This window comes from Limulus polyphemus, unplaced genomic scaffold (assembly GCF_000517525.1).
Source record: "Limulus polyphemus unplaced genomic scaffold, Limulus_polyphemus-2.1.2 Scaffold3667, whole genome shotgun sequence".
Taxonomy (NCBI): Eukaryota; Metazoa; Arthropoda; class Merostomata; order Xiphosura; family Limulidae; genus Limulus; species Limulus polyphemus.
This window is the reverse complement of record NW_013669277.1, coordinates 6,905-23,127: the sequence shown is the minus strand read 5'-3', so window position 1 is coordinate 23,127 and position 16,223 is coordinate 6,905. Positions and strand designations below refer to the sequence as shown.

The following is a 16,223-nucleotide window of genomic DNA, read 5'->3' as shown; positions in this document are numbered from 1 at the left end:
GTGGCCATCTTATATATACCAGGCTACCCCAATCTAGTAATCTCCCGACAATTCACGAAGGCTCGAGAAAGAAGTGGCGTGATACTAGTCACGTGACCTCGCTGACGCAACAATAAAAATGAAGCAGGATTGTCATAACTTATTTCATTTTTATGATGTATTAATTATTGTTGAAATATTGATTGAGATATTCATTAATGTTTAGAAGTGTATATTATAATGTTTGATAGATGAAAGTTGTCTTTGTGGTGTATAGTGACTATAATTGAATATTAACAGTAAGTAATGGAATTTTGGATCTTAGAAAAAAACAGAAGGTAATCTTAAGTTAAATTTCTTATGGCAGAAAAAGTTGTAGAAAGGGGCGGGAATGGAACGAGTTAAAGATTAAATTAGGAAATGTAATACATAAAATAAATTATTTATTTAATTTGGAAAATTGAAATAAGCAAAGGGTAAATTTAAAAATAGTTATAAATGAAGCTTTTACAGTAATATTGGTCACTAACTGAGAATGTGATTGCATGCTACTCAAACTAGGTCAAGTAAGATTGAACAAGTGAACAATGCTTATGAATGGGTTTGAATTTTCAGATTTATTGATTTATAACTTCATAGATTTCTAATCAGTTTGTTATACCAAACTGTTTTCAGTAATGCATATATTACCCAAGTTCTAAATTATTTAAGTTCCAATTTATATAATTAGCTTACTTTTTTAAGACATACTACAAAGTTGTTTTAGATAGGTCTTGGATAAATCTGATTATATATTTGTATAAAGTTTTAATAGGCCTGGCATGGCCAGGTGGTTAGAGCACTTTACTCGCAATATGAAGGTCGTGGGTTCGAATTCCCACCACACCAAACATGCTCAGCCTTTCAGCTGTGGGGGCATTATAATGTGACAGTCAATCCCACTATTCATTGGTAAAAGAGTAGCCCAAGAGTTGGTGGTGATGACTAGCTGCCTTCCCTCTAGTCTTTCACTGCTAAATTAGGGATGGCTAATGCAGATAGCCCTCGTGTAGCTTTGTGGAAAATTCAAACTAAACCAATAAAGTTTTAATGGAGTGAAAACATGATCTTTCATTTATAATGTTCACAGTTCATGTATATCATCAGTATGGATGTGCACTGTAATATTATGGTATGTGCAAATAATGGTGTATGTGGTGTGCATTCTCTTCACTTATGCATTATGAGTGTGCATGTGTGCTATACCTGTAATGGCACACACTCTAGTGTGCAATGTCATTTGGGTGATGTAGTTGTGGTTGTGTGCATATACTATAGGTTGATAAATTAGATAATTAATTTAATTAACTACATCATCTAGTTCAAACAATAACTACAATTTCATTTAGGTAAAACTGGTAATGCATAATGCAGGTTGGCATTTATAAAAGAAACAGGTACTATTCATGTAAGGTATACCACCAGGTAAACAGAGCACAAAAAAGTTTCAATTTATTTTTAGTTGAATGGGAGGATTGTTTGACACAATTAGTACCACAATCAGACAGAATTACAGTCTCACTTGAGCACAAATGGAAGAAATCCAGCTGATATAGATGCAATGCCAGTTCAACCAAAACAAATGTAGTGATTATTTCAAGCTCAACAAAATAATTTATATATAAAAATAGTTCACCTTTAGTGTATGATTACCCATCCACAAGAGCTGACTGATTCAGCCTTGCAATTAGAGTTCACCTTATAAACACTTATAACACTTTCAATTTGAATAATTTTTTCACAATAAAAAACTGGAAACAACACTCTCCAACCAAGTTTTATATGCAGCAACCAGTTTGAACTAGTTGTAGACTTTCACGATAGTATTAAATGCTTCATGAATGCAACTTGATTTAATTTACAATACTTATTATAAATACCTTGCAAAAGTTTGTCTTCTCGCCTAAATAGTGAAGCTTCTCTCAAGGCTCACCATACTTTGACATACTCCATACTACTCTCAGTTTTCAGATCTTGTCACACAGTACTGTAGATCAAAAAGACCACACCTCCTTCACTGTTTCATTTGACCTTACCTACTCAGTATATGGAGTGAGTGAGTGAACATATGTACTTTAAAATGGTGTCCCTTTTTGGTGACATTTAGTATAGAAAACCACTAGCACTAGAATGTAGTCCCTGTGCTATTGTTTTATTTGGTGTACTTATAGCTATGGTAAAAAGCATTCAACAGTGTCAGTCAGTCAGCGAGATTGAGAAATTTGTGGTTTTGTGAATTTTTTGTATCTGCTCTGCTGACTTTCCTAAGTATTTCTGTGACTTATAATTTTATACGTAGTTTGTTTATCACCTAAGGGTGTCTTTCAAGTACTTTTGAAGAATTATTATTTGTTGTTAATGGTGTATATAAGTTAATAGTTTGTATTGCATGTATTGTGTATCCACCTCATTCCTATTATAAGTACTACCACACTTATAATTGTGTTCAATTCTGTATAACACTCATAAAGTCTGTCTTATTTTGGATCTCATAAATGAGTCTTTAGAGGCAGCAATTAAAATTTATGGGTGTGTGCCTTCAGTGTAGGGAATATTAAAACTGGTTATCATTGTTAAATACATAGTATCACTACTACAGGTACAATATAAGAAGTTAACTTCTTGAGAACAATTAACTATATAAAGAGGGTCTAACACTTTAATTGTTCACATCAATTCTCTATTTAGTAAATATTTTCTATTTGCAGAGCTCAAAATTCTCTCCAACAGCTTTTTATTACCTGATATTAGAAAATGCTTGAAAAACACAAGTACATGAACACTTTTATTCATAATTTTTCTAACACTTTGTAACAGAAAAATTTATATATCATAATTTAATTTTGTACAAAAGGAAATTTGTCATTACTAAGTTAAATGAGAATATCTGTATTCACTGTATATGTTTAACGTTGTGTTTTTAAGATAAAACATAAACATCTTCTCTGGTAAAATTGGTAACAAAGTACGTGTTCAAATTCCTTTTTATTGATAAGTGTTTTGAAATCCTTCATTTATGAAGTGTGTAATTAAACAAAGTGTTCTTCACCACATCCTAATTACCAAAACACAGATTATTTTTGTGTAACCTCTGCTTTGAATAATAGCTAGATCTTTAGACTATTTAACAAGAATTATACTTGGTTGCAAACATCAAAGTCTCCTCTTAAGATAGAAACATATATAACATACATGAGTGAAATCAAACTCAAACAAGAATTTATAGAACATTGTCCACTTATAATGAACAAAACCAAGAGAAAATTACTAGTAGCATGCTTAGAAGTTTCTTTAATATCTCTTAAACATTTCATTTAAAGAACTCAAGCTAAATGCCAATGAAGAAATATTATATACTTCAGTCAGAAAAAAACAAAACAGATAAAGCCTAATGGGTATGGGAAGATTTTAAAAAGCACAAGAAGAGGAAAACACGTTTTCTCAAATATTTTTGTTGGGGGAAACATAAGTAACACCAAACAACTAAATTCTTTTAATTTAATATACAAAACCTTGTACAGTGATTATTTCAGTAAATAATAAAAAAAAAAGATCAACAGGTCATTAAAAATGAATTACTTTGTAGGGATATTATCTCACTTCATACAAATAATTATCGAAACTGTATTTTTAGTTTTATGCATTACAAGATACTTGGAGTTAAAACTATTTAGAATTTTTTAACACTATCATAGATAGCAGCTTATCATCATTTAAAGATATGTTTCTTAAATGATGTATTCTTAATATTATTCTGGTATTCAAGACAAAACTATTAAAGATAAACTATTCAGAATTGAAATGTAAAAATGTTTGGAGAAAATCTTTCACATTTTATTAACTCTTTACAATCTAAAAGTAATACAAATTTCATTGCAAAGCCACAATAAAGTCATTACAAATGGATCTACAGTTCCAAAATAAAAAAATAAATGATAGCTTAAATTAATGGCCTCAACCATAGAAACTTATATATGAAAACTTTTACAGGTGCAATTAAATGTAAACATTATAAATATTAAACCAAGCATATACATTAGTACAAATTCAAGTGGAATTGTGTATAGAGGCATAGTGTAATATAATATTTCTAAATAAACTTACTGAAAATACCATATGCCTATATTATATTTACATGATACAGTAATTACTTTACAGGTATAACATTTAAATCAGAAATGACTAATTACACAGACACATCAATGTGAGCATGCTTCAGGAAAGAATAGATATAAGTTATATTCTAGTAAACTTTAAAGGTTTTTTTTTTTTTTGCATTCCTCTTAAAACGTATCTTGCAAAAGATACTAATCTGGCATTTTATATATATTGGTTGGAACCCAATACTGAGAAATGCAAAAAATTCCATACAAATCAAACTTTTATGTTATATTTTAACATTTCATAATGTGAACCATTAAGTAACATTTGATTGGCAAACTTACTTTATGTTATGATTAAGTTAATTCTGGAATTTCAATTGAGTTTTCTTATCATGTATTTAAGTTGCATTGAACATTTACTGTTTTTAAGCCTATAGCTCTGAAAGAAGATAAAAGTATAATCTGATATTATTAGTGTGAACACTGTTTTACAACTATAGACAAATTTTCTGGGAATTTTTAAGCTCAATAAAATAATATTTGTGGAAGATATGGATACGCTTTTTTACATTTCAAAAGCAATGACCAATAACTAATTTGTTCTCAATCTTATATAGATTAATTGTGTTTCTTAGACCTCTTCACTTAATTCCTCTGAACTTTAATCCAAAATCATAAATTATGTATTATATAGTTTGTTTTGCAATTTTTTTTTTGTTTGACTGTTTTTTTTTTGTTGAGTACATTTCACAGTGCTATAATGAAAATACTAAAAGTAATTAATTAGTCTATATTAATTAATATCGTTTGAACAAATAAAAGATTAAATTTTACACTTAACTTTTCAATTCATGAAATATGTACATATATATATTTAATTTTTTGGTTTCCATTGCTCATTAAAATTGATCTTCCAGTAAAAGCTATAATGATAATTTTAAATATTTAAATCAGTAATGCATGTTTGATTTTACTTTTAAAAGCTCTCACCTTCAAAATTAAATTCTTTGAAAAATGTAGTGCAGCATATTCAAATTAAATCTCCATTATTAGCTAGTAATATTTCAGTATTAAATTATAAACCAAGTTGCTAATAGCCACGTGGAAGGTTTATTTTTATCAAAAGGCTACAAAGAATACCTTCATAGGCACAATTGTCTTAACTACAATTTTATATTATTCTTCAGTCATGTTATTTAAAGTTGTTTTTCACCCAAACTCCTCACACAACAAACCTTTATCATAAAGAGATGTAGTTTTAACAGATGATGAGTTTTATGCATATGCATTTATGTATCATCAACATGAGTGTATGTGCAGATAAATAAAACAGTAAATGTGTCAAGAAGCTATTAATTGCCATTTTGTTTCCAAGGATACATACAAGCATATCATTATCATAGTATTATTATTTTTTTTATGAGAGAGAGAGAGATCCACACAACACATCGTATTTACCTTTAAGTACATAATCAAGTCTTCCTGATGAACCAAAGTAAGAAAATGTTACAAGGATAAATCCTTTATCTACAAAATGCTACAAATGCAATGAGATACTTTTAAGTTAAAGGGCACTCTCAAATTTGTACTTTGTATGTAAAAAATAGAGTTGTCCCATCACTATTGAAACCAACTAAACATCTTCTCAATTATAGCCTGAAAGAAACTAATTTCATAGATATATCTCTATATGTTGGACAGCACTTGATATGAACAATTATGTTGAAATAAATCCTCTCATAATAATATCAACTATGTTCAGTACTATTTCATGTAGCGTTTTATAGATCTCTCTATATTCAGGCGATGACCGACCTGCTTTACACCAAGTCCCACAAGGTCTTTATTGTTTATATTCATCAAGTTCAAACCTGTTATTCCTGCTTCAGTAAATCGAGCCTTGTACTCGGGTAAAAATAAACTTTCTAACCAATCTGAAACATCTTTGCAACTCCATTGTGGGAGAGGTTTCTGACGGAATTCTTTTTGGATTGATTTCATAATGACTGTTTCACTAATGCTGCTTCGTTCTGGTGATGAAGAAACAAAATTCATGGGTACACTACTTGATGAGATATTATATGGTAAGACAGGGGTTCCTAGCTGTCTTACAGATGGATGTACTAACTGAGGGTCTTTAACTTGCATTTGAAGTTTTGGGGGACTACCCACATATATCATGTCAATGTGCTTTGAAGCATGGGAAACCTTGGCACCAGTAAGTGTCCTAAAAGAAATGTCTTTATAGGGGTAATTAGTCATCTGATAATTAGGAGAATGGATTTGTTCATATGAGTCACTAGCAGTGGATGAAGTGTTTTGGACTTTGTTTTGGACATAAGGCAGAGCTTTACTAAAAGCTTTTCGTGCACTGCTGTCACAGAACTCAGGCGGTGGTGCTATTGTTGGTGGAAACCGCACAGCAGAACTAGTAGAAGAGGAACTGGATGAAGAAGATGCTGCTGCAAACTCAGGAGGAGGAGGGACAAGTTCTGTGAGCACATCTACCTCATTTACAGCTGCTCGACCTAAGGAGTCTACCTGAAGCCTTATCAGTTGAAGATTTTCATCAGTATTTTGATTCACCTTTAAATTCTTATCTTCATCCTTCCTTAAATGCATTTTATTATCCAGTAGAGTCCTTTCACAATTGACACTTTTATATTTTATACCTGTCTCATCAACAATAAAACACTGATATTTACTGACATTTTCATTTTGTAGAGTTCTACTTAGCTTAGCTGCTGAGCTGAAGTTCTGATTTTGTCTTAAACTAGAATCACTTTTCTTAATACAAGGTACAGTTTCTTGATTAAAAATAGGTATATTGGTAGGGCTGACTCTGTGTATAAGAACAGTCGAAGAACTATCCTTTTCTTTATTCAATTTATCTCTTTGACTCAATAAATTTTGTTTATTTGGCATATCTAACTGGGAACTGCTATCGCCAGTAATACTTTTTTCGACAGAAAAGTTTTGTATGTCTCGTTCTTTTGACATTTGGCCATTCTCTGATGAAATCCCAGAAATAGCAAACTCGTTTTGGACTTCCACATCTGATGAGACACCACTAGAACTGTTTTCATAGTTTTCAAGATCTTCAGAAACAAAATTTTTAGGAAATGACTTAGATGGCCTCATTAGAGTACTGAAAGGCAAGGATACTTGATGGTGGTTAGTTTCTGTATTATTCTGAGCTGCAGTCAGTGCTATACGAATACCATCATTCCTCCTGGAAGGTAAAGTAGCTGACTTATGAAAGAAATTCTTCTGTTCAAAAGCGGATATGTTCTCTTTTACTAAGTTTGAAGTGGAACTTAAACATACTTCTTTGTTATGATTTTTCTGTGCTCCTTCCATAAGACACAAGTCTTTGGAACCATTTTTTGTAAAGTCTGCATGTTGATCAGACATAGAATGCATCAAAGCATTGAGTTTCACGCTGTGTGTTTCTCTACTGATCTCCGATTGTTTTGAATTATCTTCAACTTTAAACTTACAACTTTTCAATGAGATCATTCCTGTATGTCCATCTTCTATTTGCTTTTCATCAAAAATCCTGGCCACTTGTTTGGTGTCAGTAGTATTAGTATTGGACTCATGAATGGAGTTGGTTGTTTTATTTTTTTGTCTTTGAGTAAACCTGAGTCTTTCTCTTGCTTCTTGGATGGCTTGTTTTGCTTCTGTGTGTGCACTTTCTAGCTGAGAATAACTTGAATCATTAACTGTATTTTCTACTTTCTCCTGAATAAAAGTCTTGCTATCTCTTATGATTTCAGAAAAAAGACAACCTTCTTCATCACTATTATCATAATCAGGTTCTGGAATGAAAGGTTCAGAAGATTTGGAATATACAGCCTTACGAGAATATGAAATATCTGCATGGTTAAAGCTTTCACTAGCAGCCTGACATTTAAATGGTTTTAAATTTCCTTTATCAGACATCAACCCACTATCAGAAGATAAAGAATCTCTTAGTCTGTGGTGTAATCTAAAAGTGGAGTATATTCCTCCAGAGTCCCCACTATTTTCTGTTTCAGAAGAGGTATTACTTAGAGTAGATATAAGTTTTCTTACTGGCATTTTTGGAGGCAAGGAATGAGATCTAAGAGTGGAGCTCACACTAATTTTTTGTGGGCAAGAATGATCAAACTTTTGAGTCTCAGTTTTTGTTTTGTAAGCAACAGGCATCAGTGATTCTGGAGAAGCATACAGTTTGGCACTATCTCCAGGACGAAAACTTGACATGACAACTGAGTCCTGTTTTCTAACAGCACTGATATTAGCATATTCCCCTAATGATCGTGAGACATCAACTTTTACCACTTGTCCTTTTGGAGGCGGAGGTGGACGGTGTGTTGGAGGAGGGCACTTGTTTCTTGGTGGTACCAGTACTTTTTCATTCTGATGGATAGGCAGAGTTTCTGCATAAATCTGGGAAGGAACTTTTGTTGAAATATCTATTTTTTTTGTATTAATGACTTGGTTATACAAATCTTCACTAGATCTCCGAGCCTCATGGTAAGAAGCAAAATGTTCATGGATTGATGAAGCAAAAAGTTTTTTGTAATTGTGTGGAGGACAAGCCCATGAATGTCTACTGTTTTTAACATTCAAAGCATGGATGTCTTCTTGGCTATAACATTTCTGCTTGTAATAATTCATATCTTCAGTCACATCCACCTCATATACATCAGCATTTAGGTCTGGTGTGCTATGGAATGTTTTGTGTAGCTTCACTATGTCAGAAGCCTTTGAACGTGTAGCCTTTGAACGTTTCATTGCTGCCACACTACCATAAACCTTTGGCATTTTAGCTGAAGAAAATATGCTTTTTGACATTGTAACAGAATGCCCTACAAGATTCTTTTCTCCTTGCCGTGAAAAAATATCTTCCAACTCTGCTGTGGAGATACGTCGAGAACTCAGCCGAGAACGAATAGAAGCAATCTTGTTGGTCCCTTCTGCTATGACATTCCCTGGCTTGTTTGGAATACTTTCAATGGAACTACTTTTTGTAGATCTTCCTTCAGAATCATATTCATTTATTGTTCTGTCAAGCATTTCTGTAACAGAAAAGTACTCTGAGTAGTATATTAACTGAAAATATTTTTAGAAACTTTTATTTTACATAACAAAGAACATTATATCTCTATGAAAAAAAAAACTACAATAATGCTTCACAAAATTCTTAGTTTAAGTTAAACAGAATTAATTTGTAAAAAAATGAAATGTACCAATATCATGAACTAAAAAGTAGTCTAATCTTTATTAAGAAAGAAGACATAATATTATCATTTAAAATATATTTTCATAATCTATGTTTTCAAGTTATTAAATTATATCGTATATTAGTTCATATTATGTGTTTGACAACTTGCTTGTCCACAAACTCCTCCCACAGTTTTGAAAATAGTAGGACCAAACATGGCAGGCAGACCCGGGGTTGTCTGGGAGTGTCATTATTTATATAGTGCAGCACTACCACTACCCTTATTTACTTGGAGTACCAAGAGGGATAAAACTTGCCTGGAAGATAACCTGGGTAGTAGGATGAAGTCTAGAAATAGGTTTGCAAGGTTGCTGAACTCAAATCTATCATAAAATTTTGTATTTCTGCTCCCCCCCTAAGATTCTGGGGTGCTATTTTTGAAACTGTGCTCATAATCCTACTCACACACTAACAGCACCCAAACTGGCAAATGTACTTTTTTTTTTGTAATTGAAGATAATGAAAAAGCTTGATTGGTACACATTGAGAAGGCCTTTGAACCTAGCATGGGTATTTTATGTTAATTTTTCAAACTGTAAAATTTAGTGCACTCAAAATGTTTGATACATTTCTGTGCCTCACTTTAGTATATAACATTTTAAACATGATTAATTATCGACTAAACATTTCTCTTGTTATATATTGTGATAAAAAATTAATTATCTGCTTATATCACATTAAGCTCTGTGCCTTTCCAATTCTAACGAAGATACATATACATAAATATTTCATAAAAGACAGACATAACTACACAAATGTTGATCTGTTAAAATCCTAGAATAGAACCAGTATTGCAAAATTATTCTACACCTCAGCAGTTATTTTTTTAGTGCAACTCTTATAATAAATATCCTTGTAGAGTAATCTAAGTTCTAGGAACCTTATTCATTAGCTTCAAGCTACAAAACAGAATAAACAAAAGCAAGACCAGATAAACTTACCTATTTCTGCTAATCCAGCCACAAGAGAACGTGCTCGTGCCCTTCCAACAGAAAGAGTAGTTCGAGGATCACGCTTAGGTGGTGGTGGAGCTATAGAAATAGATTATATAATGGAATTTTCAAAATATTAATTAAAAAACATTCTTGCTTGTAATACTTATTACTTATGTCTTTGTCAACATTAACATTAAGTTAATTTTTTCTCACAGCTGTCACTATATTTACTCAGTCTTATTCTTGATCATATAAATGCATTGATGAATATAACAGTATACTGACACAACCTCATGTACAATAAAATTTTTTATTCGAAAATTGAAGTATATAGTTTCAAAATAAATCCCATGTTTAACAACCATATTTAAGCAAGGAAGTTGACACATTTACTGTACCTTTCTTGAGTGAGAGTTTACGAGGTAGTGTGGCACACTGCCGTTGAGCAGTAGCTGATTTATCACTTATATTTGTGGCAAGCTGCGTCTGAACTGAAACCACTGTCATAGCAACTAAATCTCCAGATTGACGTATTATTGCTACAGCTCTTTCATGTGGGGCTTGAGAAACATCTTGCCCATTGATCTGATGTTAAAATATAAAATTTGAGAGCCTGATTAAAAACTTGAGGACAGATAATTCATTTAATCACAACAGTGATATTATTCTATAGTTTACACTACATAAATGCAACCATAACTTTTGAAATTTCACATCTGTGGTTAACAGAAACATTTATGACTGTCTCTGCTTCTGTTTTTTTTTTTTTCTAAAATGCAGTGCCTAGCAGGTTATCTTTAATGGGTAACCATTCAATTCAGGAGACAGAGCTATTACAGAAACATCATTATTTCTGATTAGCTCAGGTACCAAAACTCAATATTTAGTGTTATAAGGTCTTAGACTTACCAACGAGCCACTGGGGGGTATAATGAAAGGAACATTTATGAGGCTAGTTTGGTACAGAAAAGGGGTGCCTGTAACCTTTATTCTTGGTACCTGACTCATTTGAAAGTGAGTAAATCTGACTGTCTGAGGTCTAACATTTCTTACCATTTGGCAGTATGTACTAGTGGCAATACTGAATTAGATTCAAGCCAAGACCAGTTATCGAACTTCTTGTTATATTGTATATTTGGAGTGTTTAAAGTGGTTTGGAAAAGGTGCAATATGCATGTATTTGGAGAGGTGGGTGGAATGTTGTTTGACATGATGTAAAACATAGTCATGCTACAGCAATGGAAACACTAAAGCTAAATAGGCATGAGTAGGGAGTTTTGCAGCAGTATAGCTTTTTTTCTTTGCCAGTATGCCATAACACCATTTTTAGCCATGGCATAGTGGCTCATGAAATGGCTCCAAGTTTTTTCTTCAAGTACAAACTTTTAGCTCATAGCTTCATAATCTCTTGACCAATATGAGATCTAATTACAGTTGGAGAGACTAGATAACATTCTGGAGATACTAGATTTGCTTTTTCCTGTGCCTTCTTTTAGCCTGTTGGTTTTTCAGTCTCCCTGTGGGACAGTGGTGAGTTTATAGACTCACAGCACTGAGGTCTGGGGTTTGGTTCCTTAGGATGGATGTGGATGATGGCCCAATGTTACTTTGCTCTAACAAATTTACCTCCCAAAATGCTGTTCCAATCAATGGTAATCAACACAGTCTTTAAATGACCTATGATAAACGAAAGGGAAGCCACTTTGGGATAAGCTGCCTTTGATTTGTTTTCTTTTGTTGGTTCTTCAAGTGTGTGGTGTTTTGGGCCTTTCCTGGTTGCTTTTGAGCCTGCACCTTACTTGATGGCTGACAGGTGTGAGAGCAAATTTTCAGTTGGACCTTCTTTCTTAGGACCATTCCTATCTTATCACCCTACTAGCTTGCTATGTTTAAAAAGTAATGCCTGTGATAGCAGGTCACATCTTTCAATCCTAACAGATTCTCCAAACAGAATGGATGCTGCATCACAAGGTTCTAGTGGAGTGGCTCTCATACTGCAATTGTGATTGATGGGTTGGCCTTTCATTGAATCACATAACTCGTTTTTTGCCTTGGTTCTTTGGCAGAGGTTTTTGCATCTTCCACAATCGCCTTGTTTAAGGCAGTCTTACTGACTACTATTTGATTATGATGACTACTTATTTTGAGTCCCCAGTACTCTCCAGATTCTACAAGTTGCTTTGGGTCCTTGGTCCCAAATGACTATTCCTGTTACCTATCAGGTATATTACAATTAAATTACATGATCATTCTGAACACTTGTTTGTGAACTGACTCTTATTTGCCATGTATTTTAGGTCCTTGATTGAGCACAATTTTTCCAAATCTTCCCCATAATTCCGGGGGCAAGTGGAATGTATCTTGCCCACACGGTTGGAGAGTGTAGATGAATATTCATAATTCCAGACCAGATGAGTTCTATTTCCTTTGGTTGAGTAAAGGCATACGCAATCTTGTCATTCCAAGTCTGGGGTGTTGTCTTTCGGACTTCTTCAGGTGGAGGAGAAATATTGTCCACTTACTTTCTTGTGATTCTGGTGCCTTGGAATGCATTACTCTGTGGCTACAGGTTGGGATCCACTCATAAGTATATATATAAAATGTTTGTGGTCCAATTGCTCTAGCCACCAATGTGGGATATAGGAACCATAACCCCTTATTCCAACCCCGAGTAGTGGAACCTCAGCTATCTGGTTGGGGCTGGCCTATAGTTATAATAATTGTAAAATTCCACCTACAATACAGGAATTCAGTTCTGGATGAAGGGCATACATGTTATGAATGTAATGCAGTTCCCCCACTAGGGTGCCAATCTTCTATTGACACACCCATGATTAGTGCAGATGCTTTCTGTATGGATAATGTCCTCACTGGCCCCTCCACCTTATCAATGTGGGATTCTAGCTATAAGTGGGAGTGGAGGTATGTATAATCAAAAATGTATTTCCAATGATACTTACCTCCTCTAACACTCTTCCTTCCAACTAAGAGCCAGTGTTAGAGACTGGGATTGAGTCAGTCTCGAAAAAGTGATAACATACCTGAATGAGGTGCTTATATACAGTACCAGGATGGAGGGTGCATTGACATAGGTGGAGAGTATCATGAAAAAAATATTGCCAAGGGCAACTGAGTGGGGTATGAAAGACTGGAGCAAGCAAGAAAAAATCAAACCAATGCTTAGATGAGCAAAGGAAGAAACCTTGGTGGTCGAGTAATAGCTATAAGTGTGAGCGAAAGTAAGTATTATTGGAAATACATTATCAATTTAGGAAAATGTTAACTTTGGAGCACTATCCTATGATAATGACAGGCCCTTTCTTTTCCTGTTGTAGATATGAATTTAAATCTCATTATAATTCATACTAAGGCTAGAAAATGTCAGCATTTTATAATGTTCCATGTTCTGTTTTTATGTTCTCTTTTAAGTAAATGTGTGTTATTTGTCTCTGAGAGATAAATTTAAAAAATTCATTTAACTACATAGAAGCATCTTGATACTTAATTACTTATCATTTTGTTGCACACCTTAATCAGGGGCTTTTGATTATATAAATTAGAAACATATAACCAAAATATAGAGAGAAACAAAATTGTTACAAAATGAATGAACCAATTTCTATATATAAATTCAACACAAATGTCCCTCACAATATAAGCCATTATATAGTATTTAAGTCATACAGTTTTAGCAGTGTCTTCATACAGTGCAGTAAATCATAATTATTCAACTTTACATAATGAACTTTTACATTCTGTTTGTAATTTAAATATAGAGTTGACTGACCTTCACTTCCATTTATAAATATGGAACTTTAATAACAGAGAGTAAATTATATTATCTGTATTATTTTTTTTATAAGTCACTTACCTCCAAGAGAAAATCTCCTTTCTTTAAACCTGCCAAATCAGCTACTCCACCTTTATCTACATCATCAAGGTACTGCAGGCTTGGCCAGTTATCTGAAGGCTGTCTCTCCATTAATGGGCTTGTAGCTATTACAAATGTTAGACTCAAAATAGTTTCAAATATAATCCTTCTTTTTTAACTTTGACTCATAGAAACACAACTATCAAACCACGCTTAGTAAAACTCAGATTACGAGCCTTCTGCAAAAGCTCCAGTTTATCACAGCAATACAACCTTAATAAATTTACTGATATTACTAGCAGCTAATTTTTAAAATTATTATTCAGACATTACACAAAGGTAGTACTACCATTATTATCTCTTTTTTTAGTAAGTAAAGTTAAGATTTGTTAAGTAATAATTAAGAAGCACTCATTAAAAAAAGACCAGAGAACATATTAGTTGTATGAATAGTATTTCATTTCAGTTATTTGGATTTAGCTTTTAATTTGTTTAGTTTTTCTTTGCAAACAATTTTGAAAGTAAAAAATAAATAAAATAAGAAAAACTATTATGGAAGTGACAAACTTACAGCTAGTAGTAAAAAGTAAAATATTTTACCTTGTGCTCCTCTGAGAACAAAACCAAATCCTTTTTTTCCTTTGTGAAGGATTACAGTTCGAGCATCTCCATACCTAGTACACATTGAAGTAAATAAATAGGTTTATTTAAAGTTTTGTTCTTTCATAATAAACTAATGTATTTTTTCTTATTGTCTTTACCACATGTCTGTGTGGATAATGAGACCAGAAAGAAATAAGTGAATAATATACTGTTATGCAATATCGTATGTCATTAATATTTTATTTAAGAGTATAGTTTATAATTAATTGTTGTGTAGTATGAATCATTGTTAATTATTCATTATAGTTAGATGTCACAAGTATTTCTAATGCATGACTATTCTATTGTATGAATAAATTTTCAAGCCAGGATTTTTATGAAATTAAAATATATATGCAACAGGAAAAATATTAAGGTTAATTTCACAAATAATTATAATAAATTATATAAAGGTTTGAGTTATGATAAAAAGAAGAGAAAGAGAAAGGTAAACCAAATGTTTCTTAAGAAAGCTCAAGAGTATTTTTTAATACAATCAAGAATTCAAAGAAAATTAAACAGTAAGTAAATATGAAGAGAATAACTTTTTTTTAATTCTAGCTTTGATATAATTTTTATTATTAACTTCTGGTCAAGGCATGTGCTTTTCCACAGTTAAGGCTCAGTAAGACTACTGTTGTTGCATAGGTGCAATTCAGTAAGTACAATGCAAGAAAATGTTGTAATCAAGTTACATGGCTGCAAGAGACTTAGTTAAGTATAATTGGAGATGAGAATAGATTAAAATAAGTAAGTCAACATCAGTCATTTGCTCTTTTTAGCTTTTGGACTTACAACAAATGAGCTCTTGCTGTTTATTTGTATACATCTACAGTACAAGATAAAAATCTTATTGCTAAATATGTCTGAATCAAAAGTACAATTAAAAGTCTAGTATGCAGCAAAACAAACATAAATATGTATATGGGTAGACATGGTGCTCTTAAAGTTTTTAATATTAAAACAGGGAGCAATTCTTTAATTATTATCCTCCTTTTTAAAGTTAATGTCCTACACTATAAGTCACATAACTAATGACAAAATGTTTTAATATTATTATTAAATAAACTTTTGGCATTCTCAAAATGTTTATAATTCTAAACACTTAATGGCAGCCCAACCTAACAGTATGACTACAGGGTATCAATATTGTTACGACAGCGGAAGTCACGTGATTCTAGTAACACGTCATGATATTCTCGAAGGTTCATGAATTCTCGAGTGTTTACTAGATGTGCGGTATTCTTGTATATAAGACCGCCAAGAAGTGACGGCAAGATGGGAATTGAATTGCAAACAGAGATAGAGACGGACAATTGAGTCAAGCGTGTGAATCGTCCATTATGAATTTTCGCGTTTGTTTAAGTTATAGCATGACTGTG

At 32.6% G+C, this 16,223-nt stretch overlaps 1 protein-coding gene across 1 annotated transcript in view; it reads right to left on the bottom strand.

Annotated features, from left to right (window-relative positions):
• Nucleotides 1-3,828: 3,828 nt before the first annotated feature.
• Nucleotides 3,829-16,223, bottom strand: part of LOC106469813 — a gene marked incomplete at its 5' end in the record, with an annotated part of 18,117 nt that continues 5,722 nt past the window's right edge. Inside the window, 5 exons of the mRNA XM_013930322.2 lie at nt 3,829-9,187; nt 10,335-10,424; nt 10,727-10,913; nt 14,200-14,324; nt 14,800-14,873. Coding sequence (XP_013785776.1) covers nt 5,886-9,187; nt 10,335-10,424; nt 10,727-10,913; nt 14,200-14,324; nt 14,800-14,873 — 3,778 coding nt within the window. The remainder of the gene's footprint in view (nt 9,188-10,334; nt 10,425-10,726; nt 10,914-14,199; nt 14,325-14,799; nt 14,874-16,223) is intronic.